General features: G+C 44.8%; 1 protein-coding gene across 3 annotated transcripts in view; it reads right to left on the bottom strand.

Moving 5' to 3' along the window:
- The window catches only part of LOC106603419 (homeobox protein cut-like 1), a 221,370-nt gene that overhangs the window by 14,707 nt on the left and 183,214 nt on the right, over positions 1–23,449 (bottom strand). For 2 of the 3 annotated variants that reach the window (XM_045717150.1, XM_045717151.1), the window contains 4 exons: positions 22,471–22,866; positions 21,379–21,538; positions 7,848–8,150; positions 4,502–4,690 (listed from right to left, as the gene is read on the bottom strand). In XM_045717150.1, coding sequence (XP_045573106.1) covers positions 4,502–4,690; positions 7,848–8,150; positions 21,379–21,538; positions 22,471–22,866 — 1,048 coding nt within the window. The remainder of the gene's footprint in view (positions 1–4,501; positions 4,691–7,847; positions 8,151–21,378; positions 21,539–22,470; positions 22,867–23,449) is intronic. The other variant, XM_045717152.1, reaches the window with a different exon arrangement.

Below are 23,449 nucleotides of genomic sequence, written 5' to 3'. Positions count from 1 at the left end.
AATATTTTCTGAACGTCACGCGCCAATGTAAAATGCTGTTTTTGGATATAAATATGAACTTTATCGAACAAAACATACATGTATTGTGTAACATAATGTCCTAGGAGTGTCATCTGATGAAGATCGTCAAAGGTTAGTGCTTCATTTCGCTGTGTTTTGGGTTTTATTGACACATGTCCTTGCTTGGAAAATGGCTGTGTGATTATTTTTGTCTATGTACTCTCCTAACATAATCTAATGTTTTGCTTTCGCTGTAAAGCCTTTTTGAAATCGGACAATGTGGTTACATCAAGGAGACGTGTATCTTTAAAATGGTGTAAAATAGTCATATGTTTGAGAAAGTTGAATTATTACATTTTGTTGTTTTTCAATTTGCCGCCCTGATATTTCACTGGCTGTGTCCCGCAGGTGGGAAGCTACCATCCCACCTAGCCCATAGAAGTTAACCAAAGTATTTTATCTAATAGTGTACTATTTATTATTAAAGATTGGAGAGGAAGGAGAAGAGTGAGAAGGAAAAATTAAGAGAGTAAAAATAGTGAAGCGAGGAAAGTGTAGAAGAGTGAGGAAGAAAAGAGGAGAAAGATTGGAGGAGAAGAAAAAGTTAAGAGACTAAGAAGAGTGACGAAGAGCAGACAGGAGGTACAATGGCTCTTTCCAAGAAACGGAAATGCCATTTTAATGACAACATGAGAGAATTTCCATTTATACGCTCAGGTCAAGACGATAGAATGGTTCACTTGCACCCTTTGTAATTCCTCTTTTTCAATTGGCAGCGGGGGAAGAACGGCAGTGGTAGAACATCAACAGACGAAAAAGCATAAAGCCTCTCTGATTTCCCGTGTTGGTATGACCTCTGTCACCACATTCTTCAAGAAAGTAGAACCTTCCCAAGAAGAATATGGTTTAGCTGTGCAGGAGGGTGTCATTGCATACCACACTATGCAACACAATCGTAGTTACAGATCTATGGACTGCACAGCACAACTGACACGGAAGCTTTATGAGCCAAAGTTAACATGTGCTAGGACAAAATGTGACGCCATAGCGAGTAACGTGTTAGCACCATGGGTAACTACTTTGGTAACACAGGACCTAGACCAGGTTGAATTTGTGTCCCTGCCCATTGATGCGTCCAATCATGGACATGTAAAGCTTCTGCCAATAGTAGTCAGATATTGTAAGATATGATGGCAGCATCTGTGGAAACAAAACTGCTTGATTTTGTTGAATTGAAAGGAGAAACAGCAGAGGAAATTGCAGCTGAGGTCCTTGTGGTCATCCCAAAATTTTACCTGGAAAACAAAGTCATTCTCTGCCGACAACGCAAATACCAACTTTGGAAGACTGAATAGGCTGGGGAGGGTCAATGTCCATACCAAAGTTAAAAATGCTCTGCAGCGGGAAGTGATTGGCTTAGGTTGTTCTGCCCACATCATTAATAACACAGCCAGAACAGCTTTGGATATGATTCCCCTTGATGTTGAGTACCTGCTTACAAAGATATTTGGATAATTTCACCGTCAGAGTAGAAAGACTGAAGAGCTTTTGTGAGTTTGTTGGCCAGGAGTATCATAACATTTCAGGACACAGCAATGTTCGCTCGCTGTCCATGCTCCCTGCTCTAGAAAGAGTGCTGAAAATGTATGTGCCATTTAACTCCTTTTTTCTTTCACCTTCAAATGCTCTGTTGTCCTGTGAACAATGTTCGAAGATCACCGACTGAACTTCGGCTGGCCTTTGTCCATGGAAACCTGACCGTATTCAGTGACACGATCAAGACGCTTGAAGGCCAGGACCGCTGTGCTGTGGAGTCCGCTGCAATTCTGAGAAACGATGAGGCAAAAGTGACTGCAAGAAGTGATGACAACTTCATTCCAGTTTTGGTCAGAGGACTTCTGAGAGCGCTAGAGGAAAATGGAGCAATGTCTAAAGAGAGCATTCTCAAAACATCCCAATTATTCTTCACTACGGCTGTGAACTACTTGCAAGCATGGGGAAAGCACACAGATAATCTAAAATATTTACATTGCCTTTTTAAAATGAGACAACCTCAGCGTGAAGAGATCCAGAAGGCAGCAGCCACACTGCAGGAAAAATGCCCCAATGTGACCATCAATGAGGATGCATTGTTTGACGAGGTTACTGGCCTGCAAGAGTTCCTAAAGGGGGGATCGCTTGAAGAATGGAAAACATCTGAGACACCGCTTTATCAGAGATGGAGCACGGTGGTTACACACTTCAAAGAGAATGACATCCCACACACTAACCTGGCTAGATTAGCGTCTGTTGTCATGTGCTTACCTGGAAGTAATGCACCAGTCAAGAGAGTGTTCTCCCAAATGAATGATATATGGACAGCAGCAGGAAATAGGTTCACTGTTCATACCATTAAGGCCATGCTTATTGTGAAGACAAACTTCAACCTCCCCTGCCAGGAGTTCATGGCCAAAGACAGAGCAATCCTGAAGAAAATACATTCTTCTGAGAAATATACAGATTGGTAACTACATAATATACTTATACCAACCTAATCTCATCATCATCTTATTTCTTTATTATGTTGTTAAGTATTTCACATATTCTATGGTCTCTGTTTTTTCAATTTTGCTCATGTTCTCTTCTGCTCTTATTCTACCCATACTACCAGGACACCTGAATGGCTGTTCAGATCGGACAGTTCTGGCTTGTTTGTAATATAGTTGTTTTCTCTGTCTATCACAGTGTGCCTGTTAGACTAAATACATGAAACCAGAATTGTCCCCCTTTTTTATTTCATAGATAATAACATTGGATATTTTAATGATATATGGACCGCCAAAATCACACGGAGAGACGCCATCAACGGTGTCAAAATTTGCACGTAAGAGTGTCAATTCGCATACACTGCTTAGCGTATGCCAATTTAATTGTCATGAGAATCCATAATAAACAGCTGTATTTGTTATGTTCGCTATGTAGCCCTTGTGAATTATTGTTGTGCGTTTCTTTTGACTCACCTGATATGTCCTACGGGAGCCACCCTACCTCAGCTTATGAACGTGAGGAGAGTTGTAGCTGGTACACCCGAGCAGTTTATAAAGAATTTAGCTAGTCCCGTTTGTCTACATAACAGTATTCTCTCTTGAAATCGGAGTTCCTCGAGTTTCCTAGCCGTAGCCTGCCTAAGCTATATGCCAATGGTCGAAATCAACACAGGTAGGCTGCAATTGTTTTCAAATATGCAGCCTATCTGACTGATAAACCTTAGCTTACAGCCAAACACATTTTAAACTACATATTTAGTCTACTTAGCATATGGAAGATCAAAACAATTCCTCTTTTCTACAAATGACCCATTCAATTTATCTGCTTATTTTACCAACATTGATCCGCATAAACTTGAGAAATTGACGCGCTATGACGCTGTTGACGCTCACAGCCCGTCAGCTTTCTCCTGTTCACTCCTGTGCTTTCTACCACACTTTTCATTTGATTTGGTCTTGAGGCAGGGAAAATAACTTCCAGGCCCTAGCGTTAGCTGGCTGATGATGAGGCTCCCAGAGGTTAGCCTCCATGCTATGCTAACCCACACATACCCCTGCAGGCTGGGCATTGACTCATAGGTAGCCTAGCGCCAGCCCCAGTCCCAAAGAAGGACCAGTAATGATGATACCCCGGGAGAAGTGTTAAATAGGCCTAATCACTCCAAGAATGTTCACTTAGCTTACAGAGTGGGAAGTGGGTGGAAGGGGAGAAAAGAGGGCTCTGATGAGTGCATTGGACTTTGAATAAGTGTACCCCGGAGAGATTGGGGCCTGTCATGTCTGATGAGAGCGTTGATGTCTCACACCCAGATCGATCTCGACAGCATTCACACACACACACACACACACACACACACACACACACACACACACACACACACGTCTCCTCCCCCTTTTGTTTTTAACCAGGAGCTCTGGGCATGGGCTGTTTGACTCGGCAGCCCAGGGACACATCTGGGCTATTAGAGGAGGAAAAAGAGCAATCACTATTCCTCTTCCTCTCTCTTGTTGGCTAGATTGTTCTCTTGCTCCATCTCGTTTTACAGTATTCTTTACTTCCTTCCGTTTACGAGGGTTGCATGGCGGCCTTGAGGACATGGCACGATCCTGGGGGGACGACGACGACGACGACTGATGTTGGTGGGTAAAAATATGGCCTATGGAGGTAGCTATCCAGTAGCTATATCAGTGTACAAAGACTTCTTTCTATCCTAGTCTCTGTCTAAGTTACAAGGACAGGACATAGGACACACTAATGCCCAACTCCAAATCCTATCCAAGGACAACGAGGCACAAATTCTGCCTAACCTGTCAGAGCACAAGGCGGGGCAAATGCCATACTGTCCTTTGGCTTTAACCATTTGAGATTTGTAAGGGCTAGGCTAGGGGGCGATTTAGAACTGGTTACAGAGTTGAGGTAGGGAGGGAGGTAAAGAAGAACACAAAAAATATAGAGGGGAGGAAAGAAGGATTACCTTTCTTCTCCATGCGTTTCATGTCCATGAGTTTCTCCACGTTGCGTGGATCCTGAAGCCAGAGCTGCATGCGGACGAAGGGCTCACGTCCCTTCAGACTGAGCTTGTGCCAGGGCTTGGGCCTCGCCAGCAGGTCAGACACCGAGCCCTGGGTCAGACCCAAGATGGTCTCCCCAAATAGACGCTGACCTGGGGAGAGAGGAGGGGTTATATCCACACAGAGGGATCGAGAAGGTAGTCACTAGAAGGCCAGTAGAATCAGGAATACATTGTACGATTGACATGTTGTAGGTTAATATGAATCAAGGTTACACATTTTTTTACGAAAAACTAAAACTGTAAACCACGTCAGCTGAAGCATGGATAGAGCAATATTCAGAAGAAAAAAAAGTGTCAAACTTAAACAGTACCTGAAAATCTATTTAAAAAGGATTAGAATTAGGGCATGAGCTACTGTCAACATTTAAAAGCCTTTTTTTCCACTGTTGGAATAAACTTGAATTCCTTGCATGAACACGCATCAACGTTACACATTCTTTAAGTTTCCGAGGTAGGGGGGAGGGCGGCATTGAAAACTTGCCATCAGAAGTTGGCAGCATTTTGTCTGCTGCAACTGTGGCTGACTTCACTCAGAGAAGAAACAGTTTAAATAGTGTTTGACTGGCGTTTGAGTGCCTGAGTTGTTTCAAAGGCATAAAAAAAGGTCTGGATTCACATAAATAAATAAAAAACAACCACCAAGGTCTCCCTCTCTGTTCGCAGCATAAACATTCACCACAGCAGAATCCCAGGTTCTTGAAAGGCTTCAAAGCTTGTGAGCTCTCACGCAGAGCGCTGTGGAGCTCTATTTCCCCCCACTATATCCCAGGGGACCCCTCAAACATGCCTTTGGCAGCAAGGAGGGGGGTTGTGTTGCTCTACCCTGTGCTTCTCACACTGTTTTTTATGCAGGTGAGCTGAACGTCGGGCGGCTGAACAAACGCAGGCAGCGTAGCGTAGCGGAGAGAGAGAGAGAGAGGCTGAGATGTGAAGCGCTACTGAAAGGCGCTGGGATTTGGGGAGCAGTTCCTCTAAAGAGAAGAGAAGTGGATGAGTAGACAGCATGGGGCTGGGAGGCTGGGAGACAGAACAGGTGACGCCAGTCCCGCTGAGAGAATCTCTTGGGTGTGAGATGGAAGGGCTGCTTTACAGTTTCCTCCTCTCACTGACTCCGACAGGGCTTTGTTTGTGCGCTGAACACACAGATTCTCTCTCACTTATATTACACATGGAAATGTTACAGATACGCACACAGCTCCAACTGCATTCTTATCGCATTCAATTGGATGCCGTGATGCACACAGCAGCCCTGTGGATCTCAGTCTATGTATTAAAGTAAAGTACAAGGGTGAACTTGTTCATCTATTCTAAATAAACCATGAGGGTCTAAATCATATCACACAATTCCATTGTCATAAATCACAGCACCTTAGAAAATACATATTGTGGACCACCACATAATAGAATGTCCCATTGAAAATGATTAGATGTAGGTGCAATCAGCAGGGGTAAACATGTTCATTGAGAGGCATCCTTTGTGCCCATATTTCCTAAACTGTGTGTGAAACAAAATAACAGTGATTGAGTCCTGTAAGAAATCTGATTTGGCTGTGTGCGTCATCTGTGTCAGTGTGAATCTAACTTCATTTTTTGTTGCCTTACCGATATTAAGGATAGTGGCTAGTTGTTTTGGTGAACATGGGAGTATTTGGTCCAATCTCAGTGCAGTTTGCCTAATAATGTCCCAATATGCCTGGGCTATATCAGGTAGAAGAGAGACTAGGCTAGTAGGCTAAACATATTACTATTTGTATTACCTTTAGTTATCCAGGTGAGCTAGTGAAAACACATTGTATTTTATAACAACCTAGCCAAGAGGGTGCAGTGCTACAGTAAGGCTACTGTAGCTGACAGACATGGAAGTGATTTGGCCCGATCTCTGTGAGTTTGGCTGAAGGGAGCTGCTAAACGACACCATCCATCACTGGTCCTGGCCACCTCACAGTAGAGGGGGGAGTGAGCTGCGGCCAGGTCTAGGGAACAGTGATGGAAGGATGGGAGGGAGGGAGACACTTCTCTGTGGGGCTAATTGAGCAGTCAGAGGGTGATGCGGTGAGCAGTCCTATGACAACCAGGCTTTGTCCCAATACTCTAAAATTGCATGTGTTCCTCATCTCCTATCCTAAGGAATTAAGGCCAGCCATAGGTGAAAGGACTGGATAAGTCTCCACTATGCTGCTTGAGCCTGTTTCTCTGGTAATGTATCAACCAAACTGTAACTATTAAAGCTAGAATCCTTAGTTGAAACAAAAACAAAGCCTGCCTCTGTTTTGGTAAAAAGCTGAGGGATGGGCCTGGAGAAATGTAACCATTCTCAAATTCCTAGACAGAGGTATGAAAGCAAGGACTGGCCATCCCATATATCAAAAGTATAGTTTGAACCATGTTTTAAGGCTATACAGGGTTTGTATACATTTACATTGTTTACAAACATTGGAGTAAAAAAATGTGTATGTAGCAACTAAAGATTCTACCTTTAACCATAATCAACAGATAAGTGACTCATTAAATCCAACTGGCTCAGAGGCTAACCAGGAAACACTTAGGCTTAAAGCTGGGCCACATCCCAATTGTGCCGCTACACTGGCTGTGATAGTAGCTAGCTCAGGCTTTGGGTCTTCCCAGGACAGTGTGTAAACTATGCTCTCTGTTCCTTTGTTGTGTGAGTTGATAGCTGGGCTGGTTAATTTTAGCTGAGGGGATGGCTAATGAGCAAGCTGGCCAGCTTGTGGAACATGGAAACTGGCTAATTCTTTCTGCCTTGGCAGCACTGTGTGACGCTGGTGGGGTAAAGAGCATATCCCCGTTCTGGAGCGGAGCTAATGTGTACAATGATGTCACGCTCCGAACCCGGCGCAACATTAATCGTTTGAAGTGTTGCAACTCTCAGCCAGGGCTTTTTACAATAATTGGAACAAATTTATTATCAGTGAGAAAAGAATGCTTGTTGCGAGATTGTGCTGCTTGGTGAACACTGATTGTAGCTTTGGACCAATGTGCAATCCCTCCTCACCCCTCTACTGCCAGTGACTGCCCTGGTACAAAATGGCTCATGGCATCACCCAGGTGCTACAGTACTCATTAGTAGTGGATGAGGTTTGTTGTAGCTGTTGTTGTACACTTCAGGGAGAATAAGGAATACATTGATTTGGGTTTGTGTCTTCATTGTGCTGGTCAAAGCAAAAAGACAGAGTTGTAGAAGTGACTGCTGAAAGAAAGAGTGGCATATTCCACCACTCCAACTCACCGAGGTTGTTATCCGTCAGCACCTCCTTAACCTTCTTGGTGATGACGTAGGTGTCCAGCTCCGGGGACATGGCCACCATCTCCTGGATGCTGAGACCTGAGTGACCGGGGACGGGCAGCGGTGTGCCGGGCTGGGACTCAGAGGGCTCGCTGGGTTCCCTGGGGGGGAACTGGGACAACCCTCCTCCACCCCCACATCCCTCTCCTCCCACCTGCTCCCCCAAGCTCTTCACTGACTCCTCGGCCGAGCTGAGGGGTGACTCCGGTGCTGGGCTGCAGCTGGCTGAGGTCTTTGGGGTGTTCTCTGTGGAAACAGGGGAGAGAGAGAACCAAGGGTCAGAGACAAAGACATGTGATGGACCAGCCACTGCACAGACATGGTTAAAGGTGAGACGGCAACACGACCACTGTAGGACAGCCACATGATCAAAACATGTCAAGCTGGGCTCCCTGCCTGTGCCATTAAACCCCTACAACTCATCCAGAACGCCGCAGCCCGTCTGGTGTTCAACCTTCCCAAGTTCTCTCACGTCCCCCTGCTCCTCCGCTCTCTCCACTGGCTTCCAGTCGAAGCTCGCATCCGCTACAAGACCATGGTGCTTGCCTACGGAGCCGTGAGGGGAACGGCACCTCCGTACCTTCAGGCTCTGATCAGTCCCTACACCCAAACGAGGGCACTGCGTTCATCCACCTCTGGCCTGCTGGCCCCCCTACCTCTGAGGAAGCACAGTTCCCGCTCAGCCCAGTCAAAACTGTTCGCTGCTCTGGCACCCCTATGGTGGAACAAGCTCCCTCACGACGCCAGGACAGCGGAGTCAATCACCACCTTCCGGAGACACCTGAAACCCCACCTCTTTAAGGAATACCTAGGATAGGATAAAGTAATCCTTCTAACCCCCCCCCCTAAAAGATTTAGATGCACTATTGTAAAGTGGTTGTTCCACTGGATATCATAAAGTGAATGCACCAATTTGTAAGTCGCTCTGGATAAGAACGTCTGCTAAATTACGTAAATGTAAAGCTGTGCAGATTTCCTTTTAATTGATTGAATTTGGACCTAAGTTTATTCTCTGATTACAAGTAACCCTTTCACAAGAGCCTTGTTACTGCGTTTCCACCAACTCTAGCACCCATACTGCATTAGCCCCACACTATCTATATCAGCTAGTCTCTAGCTAACTATATGGGCTACAGGTACTCCACTCCAATGCTCCATCAAACAGGCAGTCATTCCAGCATGCACACACAGAGAGAATGATTGGCGCTAACGTGTCACTGTGATTCTGTCATCTCCACCAGCACCCCCTCCCACCCTCTACCCAATGGCTGTGTGACGGCCCATTGCACGGCCAAAAAATTCTCCTCCTGAGACAGCAGTCTGTCAGAGATGAGCAGAGAGGGAGAGAAAGCGAGAGAATGCAGAGCGGAGTAGAAGAAAATCACTACACGTGTATTTTCTTCCTCTCTGCGCATTTGTAAGAAAAGCGCACGTTGAGTTGCATTGACGGGAAAGTGCCTGTCAGTAGATCAGATGTGTGTGTGTGTGTGTGTGTGAGAGAGAGAGAGTGCGAGTGTGCTGGCTGTATGTGTTTTATGATTCTGTTCAAGCAGTACGCTTTAAGAGTAAATTAACTTGAACACAAAACTTCTGACTTGCACATTAAAATTGACTTGTTTGTCACATTTCAGATGATGTCCATCACGCTGGTCTTGGCACTCCTAGGCCAGTGACTACCAAAAGGAAGGATGTTGTGTACCCCTGTGTGTAACTATAACTACAGTGCATTCGGAAAGTATTCAAACCCCTTGACTTTTTCCACATTTTGTTACGTTACAGCCTTATTCTAAAATGGATTAAATAAAAAACATTCCTCAATCTACACACAATTGCCCATAATGACAAAGCGAAAAGGTTTTTTGAAAAAAACATTTACATAAGTATTCAGACCCTTTGCTATGAGACTCGAAATTGATCTCAGGTGCATCCTGTTTCCATTGATCATCCTTGAGATGTTTCTACAACTTGGAGTCCACCTGTGGTACATTCAATTGATTGGACATGATTTGGAAAGGCACACACCTGTCTATATAAGGTCCCACAGTTGAAAGTGCATGTCAGAGCAAAAACCAAGCCATGAGGTTGAAGGAATTGTCCGTAGAGCTCCGAGACAGGATTGGTTTGAGATACAGATCTGGGGATGGGTACCAATAATGTCTGCAGCATTGAAAAGCCCCAAGAACACATCATTCTTAAATGGAAGAAATTTGGACCCACCAAGACTCTTCCTAGAGCTGGCCACCCGGCCAAACTGAGCAATCGGGGGAGAAGGGCCTTTGTCAGGGAGGTGACCAAGAACCCGATGGGCCCTCTGTGGACATGTGAGAACCTTCCAGAAGGATAACCATCTCTGGAGCATTCCACCAATCAGGACATTATGGTAGAGTGGCCAGAAGGAAGCCACTCCTCAGTAAAAGGCACATGACGGCCTGCTTGGAGTTTGCCAAAATGCACCTAATGGACTCTCAGACGAGGAGGAACAAGACTCTCTGGTCTGATGAAACCAAGATTGAACTCTTTGGCCTGAATGCCAAGCGTCACGTCTGGAGGAAACCTGGCACCATCCCTATACAGTGGGGGAAAAAAGTATTTGATCCCCTGACGATTTTGTACGTTTGCCCACTTACAAAGAAATGATCAATCTATAATTTTAATGGTAGGTTTATTTGAACAGTGAGAGACAGAATAACAACAAAAAAATCCAGAAAAACGCATGTCAAAAATGTTAGAAAATGATTTGCATTTTAATAGGGGAAATAAGTATTTGACCCCTCTGCAAAACATGACTTAGTACTTGGTGGCAAAACCCTTGTTGGCAATCACAGAAGTCAGACGTTTCTTGTAGTTGGCCACCAGGTTTGCCACATCTCAGGAGGGATTTTGTCCCACTCCTCTTTGCAGATCTTCTCCAAGTCATTAAAGTTTCGAGGCTGACGTTTGGCAACTCGAACCTTCAGCTCCCTCCACAGATTTTCTATGGGATTAAGGTCTGGAGACTGGCTAGGCCACTCCAGGACCTTAATGTGCTTCTTCTTGAGCCACTCCTTTGTTGCCTTGGCCGTGTGTTTTGGGTCATTGTCATGCTGGAATACCCATCCACGACATTTTCAATGCCCTGGCTGAGGGAAGGATGTTCTCACCCAAGATTAGACGATACATGGCCCCGTCCATCGTCCCTTTGATGCGGTGAAGTTGTCCTGTCCCCTTAGCAGAAAAACACCACCAAAGCATAATGTTTCCACCTCCATGTTTGACGGTGGAGATGGTGTTCTTGGGGTCATAGGCAGCATTCCTCCTCCTCCAAACACGGCGAGTTGAGTTGATGACAAAGAGCTCCATTTTGGTCTCATCTGACCACAACACTTTCACCAGTTGTCCTCTGAATCATTCAGATGTTCATTGGCAAACTTCAGACGGGCATGTATATGTATTCTTGAGCAGGGGGACCTTGCGGGCACTGCAGGATTTCAGTCCTTCACGGCGTAGTGTGTTACCAATTGTTTTCTTGGTGACTATGGTCCCAGCTGCCTTGAGATCATTGACAAGATCCCCCCGTGTAGTTCTGGGCTGATTCCTCACCGTTCTCATGATCATTGCAACCCCACGAGGTAAGATCTTGCATGGAGCCCCAAGCCGAGGGATATTGACAGTTCTTTTGTGTTTTTTCCATTTGTGAATAATCGCACCAAATGTTGTCACCTTCTCACCAAGCTGCTTGGCGATGGTCTTGTAGCCCATTCCAGCCTTGTGTAGGTCTACAATCTTGTCCCTGACATCCTTGGAGAGCTCTTTGGTCTTGGCCATGGTGGAGAGTTTGGAATCTGATTGATTGATTGCTTCTGTGGACAGGTGTCTTTTTTACAGGTAACAAGCTGCGGTTAGGAGCACTCCCTTTAAGAGTGTGCTCCTAATCTCAGCTCGTTACCTGTATAAAAGACACCTGGGAGCCAGAAATCTTTCTGATTGAGAGGGGGTCAAATACTTATTTCCCTTATTAAAATGCAAATCAATTTATAACATTTTTGACATGCGTATTTCTGGATATTTTTGTTGTTATTCTGTCTCTCACTGTTCAAATAAACCTACCATTAAAATTATAGGCTGATCCTTTCTTTATCAGTGGGCAAACGTACAAAATCGTCAGGGGATCAAATACTTTTTCCCCCCACTGTAGTGAAGCATGGTGGTGGCAGCGTCATGCTGTGGGGATGTTTTTCAGCAGCAGGGACTGGGAGACTAGTCAGGATTGATTAAATGATCAACGGAGCAAAGTACAGAGAGATCCTTGATGAAAACATGCTCCAGAGCGCTCAGGACCTCAGACTGGGGCGAAGGTTCAACTTCCAACAGGACAACGACACTAAGCACACAGCCAAGACAAAGCAGGAGTGGCTTTGGTACAAGTCTCTGAATGTCCAAGCCAGAGCCCGGACTTGAACCTGATCGAATATCTCTGGGGAGACCTGAAAATAGCTGTGCAGCGACACTCCCCATCCAACCTGACATAGCTTGAGAGGATCTGCAGAGAAGAATGGGAGAAACTCCCCAAATACAGGTGTGCCAAGCTTGTAGTGTCATACCTAAGACGACTCGAGGCTGTAATCCCCGCCAAAGATGCTTCAACAAAGTACTGAGTCAAGGGTCTGAATACTTATGTTAATTTCATATTTCAGTTTTCTATTTTTAATACATTTGCAGAAATGTCTAAAAAACTGTTTTTGCTTTGTCGTTATGGGTTATTGTGTTTAGATTGATGAGAAGGAGAAAAAAAATATAATTTAATCAATTTTAGAGTAAGGCTGTAATGTAACAAAATGTGGAAAAAGTCAAGGGGTCTGAATATTTTACGAATGCACTGTGTGTGTGTGTGTGTATAGCTACAGTGCCTTCAGAAAGTATTCACACCCCTTTTTCCACATTTTGTTGGGTTAAGATCAGAATTTAAAATTTGATTTTGAGTCACTGGCCTACACACAATACCCCATAATGTCAAAATGTAATTATGTTTTTAGAAATTTTTACAAATTAATAGAAAATAAAAATCTGAAATGTCTTGAGTCAATAAGTACTGATTGCTTGGTTTCTAGCATTTTGCTGTAAGGGAAAAATGAAGTGAATGTTGCTTGTTATTTATACTGAGTGTTTTCCATGGGCTGAAGGTTACTTGTTTTACGGCAAGCCTAAATATGTTCAGTAGTAAAATGTTGCTTAAAAAGTCACATAAGTTGCAAGGACTCACTCTGTGTGCAATAATAGTGCTTAACATTAATTTTGAATGACTACCTCATCTCTGTACCCCACACATACAGATAATTGTAAGGTCCCTCAGTCGAGCAGTGAATTTCAAACACAGATTCAACCACAAAGACCAGGGAGGTTAAACAACGCCTTGCAAAGAAGGGCAACTATTGGTAAATGGGTAAAAAATAAAAACTGATTTTGAATATCCCTTTGAGCATGGTGAAGTTATTAATTACACTTTGGATGGTGTATGAATACACCCAGTCTTTACAAAGATACAGTTGTCCTTTCTAACTCAGTTGACGGAAACCGCTCAGGGATTTCACCATAAGGCCAATGGTGACTTAAAGACAGTTAAAGAGTTTAATGGCTGTGACAGGAGAAAACTGAGGATGGATCAACAACATTGCAGTTACTCCACAAAACTAACCTAATTGACAGAGTGAAACTAAGGAATCCTGTACATAATAAAAATATTCCAAAACATGCATCCTTGTAACTAGGCACTAAAGTAATACTACAAAAAATGTGTTTTGTTTGGGGCAAATCCAATACAACACATTACTTCGTACCACTCTCCACATTTTCAAGCAGCATCATGTTATGGGTATGCTTGTAATCGTTAAGGATTGGAGAGTTTTTCAGATAAAAAAAACAAAATGACAGAGTGAAAAGAAGGAATAAGGCACTAAAGTAAAACTGCAAAAAAATCTGGCAAAGAAATTAACTTATGTCCTGAATACAAAGTGTTACGTTTGGGGCAAAGCCAACACAACCCTAAGAACCACTCTTCATATTTTCAAACATGGTGGTGGCTGCATGATGTTATGGGTACAATTGTCATCAGCAAGGACTAAAATACTTTTTTAGAATAAATAGAAACGAAAGAGATAAGCACAGGCAAAATCCTAGAGGAAAACCTGGTTCAGTCTGCTTTCCAACAGATACGGGAGACAAATTCACCTTTCAGCAAGACAATAACCTAAAACCCAAGGCCAAATATACACTTATACATGACAAAACTACACATTTTAGAGTGACCTTTGATTGTCCCCAGCGTAAGGTGCACCTGTGTAATGATCATAATGTTTAATCAGCTTCTTGATATGCCGCACCTGTCAGGTGGATGGATTATCTTGGCAAAGGAGAAATGCTCACTAACAGGGATGTAAATACATTTGTGCACAAAATGTAAGAGAATAAGCTTTTGTGCATATGGAACATTTTTGGGATATTTTATTTCAGCTTATGCAACATTCGATCAACACTTTACGTGTTGCGTTTATATTTTTGTTCCATGTGTATCTGTGTATGTGGTGTTTGGACTTTCTCCTGTCCTGCTCTGTGGAGTGGGTAGCGAGTAGAAGTAGAGATGTAGTCCTACACTGAGAGGGGGTTCCATGGTGCCTGGCTGCCAGCAGAGGAGGGCCAACTCATCAGTCTTCCCCAGCCGAGGCCAGGAGGAAGGCCAGCATGGAAGGAAGGGGGGCTGATGGAGTCCAAGGTCTCCCCATCACTACGGATCTGGCCATGGGAGGGTGTATGTGTTTGAGGGAAGGGAAAAGGAAAGGGGGATACCTAATCAGTTGTACAACTGAATGCATTCAACTGAAATGAGTCTTCCGTATTTAACCCAACCCCTCTGAATCAGGGATGGGAGAGTGTGTGTGGTGTACAAGGATGGAACAGAGAAGGGGGTTATGTGTGAGGGACAGTTGCGGGACATGACATGGTGTGTGTGTGTGTGTGGACAGATGGGACATTGGAGGTGGAATGGTGTGTGTGTATGTTTGTAGGTCTGTGTGAAGGACAGGTGTAGGACAGGGGAGAGTGATCGGTGTTTGTGTGTTGATCAGTGTTGGAATACTCATACCTACAACTTCGACAGACAAATAATGGCCAAACTGCAATTGACATGCAGCTCTTAAAAACCAAAATCTAATATGACCAAGAGTAAATACCCAACACAGAACTACCCTGTCCATTCTCAACACTGTATAACTACAGACAGGGTCTTCAGTTTTTGGCTAAAATGATTTCTGAAGTCTAGAAAAACAAGTCACTTCTTTTGATGAGTCCCATTAAGGAGTCAGAGGCTCCAAATGAAGCTCCCGCTCTCTCTCTCCCTCCACTATCCCTCCTTCCCTCTCTCTGCCAACCCTGTGTGGTAGGGTGTGTGCATGTGTGTTTGAGGCTTTGTGCATGAGTTGTGTCTTTTTCTGTGTGTGTGTGTGTGTGGCTGGCTGCGGCCCTAAAGTGAGCAGCCGAGGGGAGCCGTCACTAGTGATCACCTCCCTGCCGTGCTGGGGGAAACAGCTGAGGGGGAGTGTGTGTGTGTGTGCAGGGGGGAGGCAGTCAGCTTGCATCTCCTGCCCGGCTCGCTCACCCGACTGGTGACATTTTAACTGGCGGCATGGCGCGAGGGGGGCAGGGGAGGGAGGGGGGAGTTGGAGACGAAGGAAGGGTGGGGTTCTCCACATGAGAGGTTGTCCTGTGACATGGTTCCAGCAACCCACAGCCCAGCCATGTCACCGGCCCAGAGGGACATTGCACTGAAGAAGGGAAGGAGAAAATGAGAGAGGGAGAGAGGAGATGAAAGAGGGAGGAGGCAAAGTTTTCTGTTTTCCTTGCAGGGCACTCTGTTTTGCTTGACGCCAGAGGACAGACAGAGACAGAGAGTGCGCTGGATCTGGATGTACAGCTGCTTGCTGCTTTTAACTCTGACAGTGGTGATGCTAAAAGGGCCTAAAACAGCTTTCACTGGCTTTTAGATAAATACTACTCCATGACTGGCCCAGTTCAACTGCAACCAAAGGCTTTTTGTTCCAAAGATACAGCGGCACCAATTTAAATACCAATGTATGTCTACACTAGATATATATATATATATAATATATATATATATATATATATACACATTTGCATATGCAAATGTGGCACTCAATTTCAACCAAAACTAAAAGTCAACACTCAACATTCTGATATACAGATGAAACATTTGGGAAGAAAGCCTTGACGCTGAACATGCAGCATGTTAGTCATATGGCCCTTGGTTAATGTGTGTGTTAAAGCTGGCATCGGTATACTCCATGTTTCCCATCCCATTGTATCCGTGTTCCTGATGGAGAGGGCATGTTAGCACTGAGGGGAAAGGATGAGCTGAGACAGAGGGGGCAGGGAACACTCTTCACCTCACACACACGCACATTCTGAGAGGCACACGGAGGGTGTGTACTCTGTATGTAGCTTCCACAGACATCCCTGGGGAGCGTTACTTATAGCTGGGCTAACTGTGGTATGTTCTAATGAGGGGCAGTGAGGATGTTATAGTGTACTGGGTGAGGAGCATACAGTGACAGACCTTAACATGTCTACTACAATGAGGTACAAATTAACACAATGTGGCATTGTGTTGGTTTTGAAAGCTTTTGATCACTTTTCACAGCTTTTAGAGGGGGCTTTTACATTATTTTCAGTCCATTCCATTTGCATTCCTGAGAAGACTTTTGGACGACGTAAACAAACAATGGCTGAAGCGGTCTCTCTTTCCATCTCTTTTTCTTCCGTCCATCTGGGCTGTCCTATTTCACAGGGCCGTGTGGTCTCCCCTCAGCCAGGGCACAGAAACACAGATTGGGACAATGTCATGTGAGCTTCTAAAGCCTGGTCCATTACACCGGCTATTCATATAATCCACCAAATGGACCTTTTTAAACACACTTTGGCCCCCGCTGCCATGACTGCCTAAAAGTGTGCGTGTGTATTTGTGTGTGAGATAGAAAGATATAGACAAAATATGCGTGTTCATGTGCGAGCGTGAGTAAGAATGTGAATGATGTAAGTGTTTTTGATTGTGTGTGTATCTGTTGGTGAGAGTGTGTGTGTGACAGAATCAAATCAGTGTATATGTGCGCATGTTTCAGGAAAGGCCCTCCCCTGCTCCATATCTAACAAGTACCCATTAAACCCCATCCCAAGAACATAATGTACTTTTAAATTCTCTGGCCAGCCCTGGATTAAGCAGACAGGCAAGCTGACGTTTACATTTCTTTCTAAGCTACGGCCCATTTTAAAAGCCATTCATTTTCGATCCTCTTTCTCTCTCACTCTCCCTGTGTTCCCGATCTCCCTCTTCGGTTCGAAAGTCATCTCTGTAATCTATATATTGCCGTGGCTAATTTACAGTGAAAATGATGGAGACAACCAGTAAATGTAATTCATCATGGCTCTGCTCCCCAACCAGGCCCTGCTCCTACTTAGCATACCATCGGCTGATTATTTGCATATTAATTAGCCAAAGGAGTGAGTGAGTGTGTGTGTGTGTGTATATATATGTGTAAGAGGCTGGGGGTGATGTAGCCCAGCAAAACAGAGGGGCTGTGTATGTGTAGGTGTGTGTGCACGAGTGTATGAATGTGTATGAGTGTGTGTGTCTGCGAGAGGGAGGGGGCTGTCTGGGAGGAGGAGAGAGTAGATGAGGGAGGGGAGGGGGGCTTTCTCATAGTAATTATCATACATCAGTGTTCTGACGCTGTAATTGATTACAACAGCTCCGGGAGGCCCCCGGGAGAGAGAGCGCCACAACCCCCCCACCTTATCTCCCACTGCCCCCCCCTGGCCTGTGTGTGTTATCGAGGATCATCCTCTCGTCTATAAGGTGTGACAGCTCTGTAAACGGGGCATGGTGCTCCCTCACATTAGATGCTCATTAAGAGGCGAGGCTGACTATCCTCTGGTGCCACTTCATCATCACAGCAAATGAGCTGGCACCAGGTTAGCTAGCGCTGCCGAGGACCAGCTCTATAAAAAGATCAACCTTTACCAGATTCAGCATGTATAAAGTGCGTACATGCTAGTGGTGCACAGTAGATTTATGAGTAATATCCATCCATGTTGTGCAACTATAGATGTATCAGTGTGAGGTATGGTTTCTGTATATTGGTGGTGGTGAGTATTGCATATTTTTTTAAGATGGGTGCAAATTAAGTCAGGTTTAGTCCGACGAGCGTAAAGACCACTTGCTGTCGATTGTCATCATGTTACTCATGATGTGTGTTTCCACAGAACGTGACCAGACGCGCACACACAATACAAACACAAGGCTTGCTAAGCTCGTGACATGTCCGTGTTGCGTCTGCTCTCCGTCATGTGGAGTGGGTCGCTGTGTGGCTCAGCAGAAAGCTGCCATGACGACTCCAGATCCACCCTGACACAATGGGCACTGCAGCATTCTGGGATAGTAGTCTCACTGTCTCTACTAGTTGTCTGGAAGATTGCCTGAGGTAACCGGCCAGACAAAACAACAACAGTCCAGAAAATGTTCAACGGAGGCTTGGATATTGAATAGGAAGGGTTTTCAAATGCAGACATTTTGAATGAAGGAAAGGGGTTGACACAAATTATAGTGAAATCTTCAAATACAACATCCTTTATGAGGGGAACTTTGCCCACTACACTGAATCCTGAATGTTTCATCAGCAAAAATATCAAAGTTTCCCATCTTAACCCACACTTACAACACATTTGCTTAATTGTCTCCTAACCCAGTTCTAAGGCCACTTAGAACCAAAACGTATTTGCATAAAAAAAACTCATTATCTTCTTTAAAAACCCTGGTGCCATTTTAATTGATCTACCTCGGGCCAGGCACAAATGAGGCCCCAAATTTGATTAGCCTGTATCTTAATTCACGACAACATCAACACGGTGGCAGGCAACAACAATGTCCTTGGGTCTTCCTGGATGTCTTTCTGCAGTCATCACCTCCCTAGCGCCTGGTCTTTAATTAGCTATCCATAATTAGCACCCCTGCAGTAGCTTCGGCTCCGACCAGTTGGGATGCACACGCTCAGATAGGGTAGGTGGCAGGACGGCGTGGGGGTGTTAACCATAAACCCCCTTACCCTGGCGTGCACCCTATCACGCTTTGGCTAATGAGAAATGAGTGGAGGCCACGGGCCTTTGATTTCAATGGTGTTGCTAAGCACTAGCCCTTTCAATATTGTATCAAATGAGACGGTTTATTGAATCTACCTGAAATTATTTATTGAGTTTTAAAAATATGTTTTGTTTGAGAGAGTGAGTAAGAGGCATCTTTCCTGAAAAATAGCCTTAGGATCAGCTATTACTGACCCAGTCCAAACCTTAAAGGTGCTACACCTAGAATTTCTGATTTCCACTAGATAACACAGCCACAAAGTCAAAGCTTTCCCATTTTGACTACAGATGCCGCTCCGGTGGTAGAAATCAATAGTCGAATATCACAGCCAATCACAACACTGGCGGGCAAGCTATATTGTGAAACACTATCATTCCACTATTACTGCAGATATATTATGGAAATTGAAAAAAATCATATGTGTAGCACCTTTAACCATTGTGGACTAAATCAGATAACTGCTCCCAGGACAGTTGTTTGCGTAGCAATTGAGACTGGGAACAAGGACAGATTAAGAGTTAGAAAAGCAACAGAGTGTTCAGAGAGGATCTGATATACTATGTGTGTGGTGTGTGTTCACAGTATATGTGTGTGCTTGTGTGTACTTGTTGTCCTACCTTATCAGGACCTCAATGTCCTAACAATTTTTTTAGTTTATTTAGTAAATATTTTCTTAAAATTTGTTGGTTAAGGGCTTATAAGTAAGTATTCGGCGCATGTGACAAATAAAATGTGATTTTGATTTGAATTCACCCAAATGTCCTGATAAGGTAGGAAAACAGAACTTTTTTCATGTCCTGAATTTGTTCAAATGCTACTTTAAGCTTAAGGGTTAGGTTTAGGGTTTTGAGTTGAGGTTAACATTAGGGGTAAGGGTTAGAGAAAATAGGATTTTTAATGGTCAAACATTCTTACTCCCCAAAAAGTCCTGAAATTACACGAAAAATAAAGCTGTGTGTGATGGTGGGGTCCGGAGGCAGACAAGGGACTGTGGGAGAGACCTGACGGACAGGTTCACACACACCACTGGCTGATAGATGGCTCTCTCTCACTGCTTATGCCCAACTCTTGAGAAACGGAATAAAAACCTGGAAAGATTTTCATTTCAATACAAGGACTGCAGCCGGGGAGAATTTCATCTCTGGGGAAGGACAGAGGCTCTACCTGTTCTCAGTGGCCATCAATCAGATCACACACTGGGACATAGACACACACACACAGTTGTAGGTGGATGTATATACGAGCGCATGAACGCAGACACACACTTGTATGGAAGCATATGCTCACTGTCAATGAAAATGACAATGCTCAGTCTCTGTTCCTTTGTGGTCAAAACATCTATTCCTTTCTGAGAAGGATTTGATCAGCGATATTGTGTGTGTGAGGCTGTCCAGTCCTCCGTTACTAGATACCTGGTTGGCCCTGTAAGCAGCATGTTCTGTTTGTGGGTGTGTGTGTAAGTGCTGAGCGTTTAGTGATTTTTGAGGTTGTTTCGGTTAGATCATTAAAAAATAAACATGGTTCTTGATTTTGATATAAAATTGAATACATTAATGCACTATGCGGGTTGAATGGTGTAACACAGAAGAAAACAATTAATAAAAGTCCCATGATGGCAGTGACTGCCCGTTACTGCTTATCAACTATCATTTATTCACATTACTTTAATTAAATATTTCAGTTGTTGTGTATATTACATTTGTTTTATTTTATGAATTTTATGACCTTCCAAGTCAACATCTCATCTCTATAGAGCTGCTGCCAAAGCTGTCTGACAAAATCACTATTTTAATAGTTTTTCAAAGTAAATAAGGCATACTTTTATGACTGCTGAATACCAACTATCAATCACTTAGATCATGTATTTTTAGGTAGAGCCATCTCGAAGTAACTGCTCTCTTTCCCTCTTGATCATGCATTCTTCTGTCTCTTCTCTCCCTGTCTGCCCCACACGGACCGAAAAAGTAGGTACACGCTAAACTATGTAGAATATTGGCCTGTTAAACTACAAATGCCTACTACATCACACAGTTAGGGCTTGATCGGATTTATCTCAATAGAAACTGTGCATTGAGCTCACAGAAAAAAACTTTACGAAATTAAATTAAAATAATTGAACCAACATCGGTCAACTAGTTGTTTAAAAAACATTTTGGTTATTCGCTCAGCAATAGTGTGTATTTGTTTCTGTGTGTGTGTACTTGTACATTGTGGCTGGTAATGAAGGTGCAGTACTTTCTATCAGTGTGTGTGTGTGTGTGTGTGTGTGTGTGTGCGTCTGGTGTGTGTGTTTACCTTGTGGCTGGCCCTGTAAGGGCAGGACGTTCTGGCCCAGCTCTCCATTGAGCCACAGCTGCATACGGATAAAGGGCTCCCGGCCCTTCTGGGTCAGCTTACTCCAGGGCTTGGGCCTGGACAGCATGTCACTAACACTACCCTGAGATAGGCCCAGCACCTGTAACACGTACACACACATTGACAAACAGACAGAGACAGACAGACATGCACACACACGCACGCACAGAACACAGACACGTCAGCCAATAAATAATTAAATATACCTGAGCTCACAATCACAGTAAAATAACATTCCAATGTATAATTACACCGCACAGAATGCATGCCAGCATGAAGCCTGATATTAGCTACTGTAAGCAAACAAAAACAATAGTCCATACGGTACAGTATGGACAAGTACAAGACATAGCAAGTACAAACACACATGCAAATACACAGAGATCATGCAGTTTTTCCTTCAAACCCCTGAGATCTGTACAGTACATCATTACACCGTCTGCTTTGGTTTGTACCAAAGAGGGTGTGTAACAGTTTTTGTTGGTGGAATCCTGGTTGGTGGCCCAATGCAAAATCACTGTGTGATGCCATTAACTAGCTGACTGCGAAGAGAGAAAGGCTTTAGATGTGTCTAAATAGGTGTGACAACTGCTGGCCAGTGTAGGATCAGGGGCCCTCTGTACTGTACTGTACTGAAGCTTAGAGGACCACATATATTGTGTGATGTCAATAGTGACCGCTTCACACAAATCTTTTTACACGTGTATGAATGGATTCATTCAGGAAACACACTCCAACGGAGGGGCTGAGTTAGCATAGTACACACAGTTTTGAACTGTGCTGACCGAGGGTGGAGGGCAGTTGGGTGACTCAGCGTAGATTACTGGAAGGGAGAGAGGGAAGGGGAGCAGTATTACAGGGGGGATGTGAGTTGACACTACACTGGCGCAGGATTGGTATATCAGGCAGTATAAGGACACGGGTATGGGACGGTAGGGCGTAGGGTGGTATGGGACGGTAGGGCGTAGGGTGGTATGGGACGGTAGGGCATAGGGTGGTATGGGATGGTAGGGCGTAGGGTGTCTTGCACACCTTCTCTCCAAAGATGCGCTGGCAGATGCCGTTCTTGGCCAGCTTGTCCTTGACCTGCTGCGTGAGCTCGGCCGTGTCCACCTCCTGGTACATGTAGACCTCGTACTGCTCAGGCGTGAGCGGCGCCACCACCGGCTTGACTGGTTTGGCTGCGGGTGTCAACAGGGAACCCAGGGGCCCCAGGCTCAAGGACAGGGGCAGGGGAGAGGGGCTGCTCTGGGGGGTGTTGGCGCGGCTGGGCCCCTGGGTGTTGGTGCCTCCGCCGGGCTCGGAGTCAGCCTGGGAGTATGGGGACTCGGCCCGGGGCCAGTCCTTCCAGCAGTCCGGGGAGGAGATGGAGACGGAGGAGGAGAAGGGGGCCAGCGCCGAGGACGAGCCGGCCAGCCGGGGAGGCTTCTGGCGGAGACACAGAAAGGCACAGTCAGTGGGGGTGGTGGGGGAGTGGGGATGGTGCCTGCCACTAAAGGCTAACGGCTAATTGCAAACGGCACAGTCACTGTGGATGGAGGGCGCTAACCACTAACGCTAACGTCAAGCTATCAGCCAGCTATGAATACATAGGTGGTTCCTCTTCCCCTATAAAGGATTAGGACACAGCCACTGTCATTGGATGGATCCAGAGTGGGTATGTGGAGCAAAGAAACTTAGCTCCCATAAGTTGCTGGGTTAGGCCGTGTTCTGCCTCTGAAAGTTGATAGTTTGCCATATCTGATGGAGACACCCAGCAGATTGTGTCCGCCGCGTTGCTAAACCGGTTTGCGGTGTCGACACAAACCTCACACACATGCACACGGAGCATTTCGTCCTGAGTGGAGCAGCTGCATGTTACAGATGAGCAAAGACAATGGCCCTCTGTTTGGTGTGGTCAATTACAACACGGTCTTCCAATATCACCTTCCAAATACATTCAAACTACAGTTGCACAAGGGCTGTGTATAGAAGCTGATTTGAGTGATGGCCACCAACAAAAACTACAATA

The sequence above is a fragment of the Salmo salar genome, chromosome ssa04 (assembly GCF_905237065.1).
Source record: "Salmo salar chromosome ssa04, Ssal_v3.1, whole genome shotgun sequence".
NCBI classification, from domain to species: domain Eukaryota; kingdom Metazoa; phylum Chordata; class Actinopteri; order Salmoniformes; family Salmonidae; genus Salmo; species Salmo salar.
This window is presented reverse-complemented; position numbering and strand designations above follow the sequence as displayed.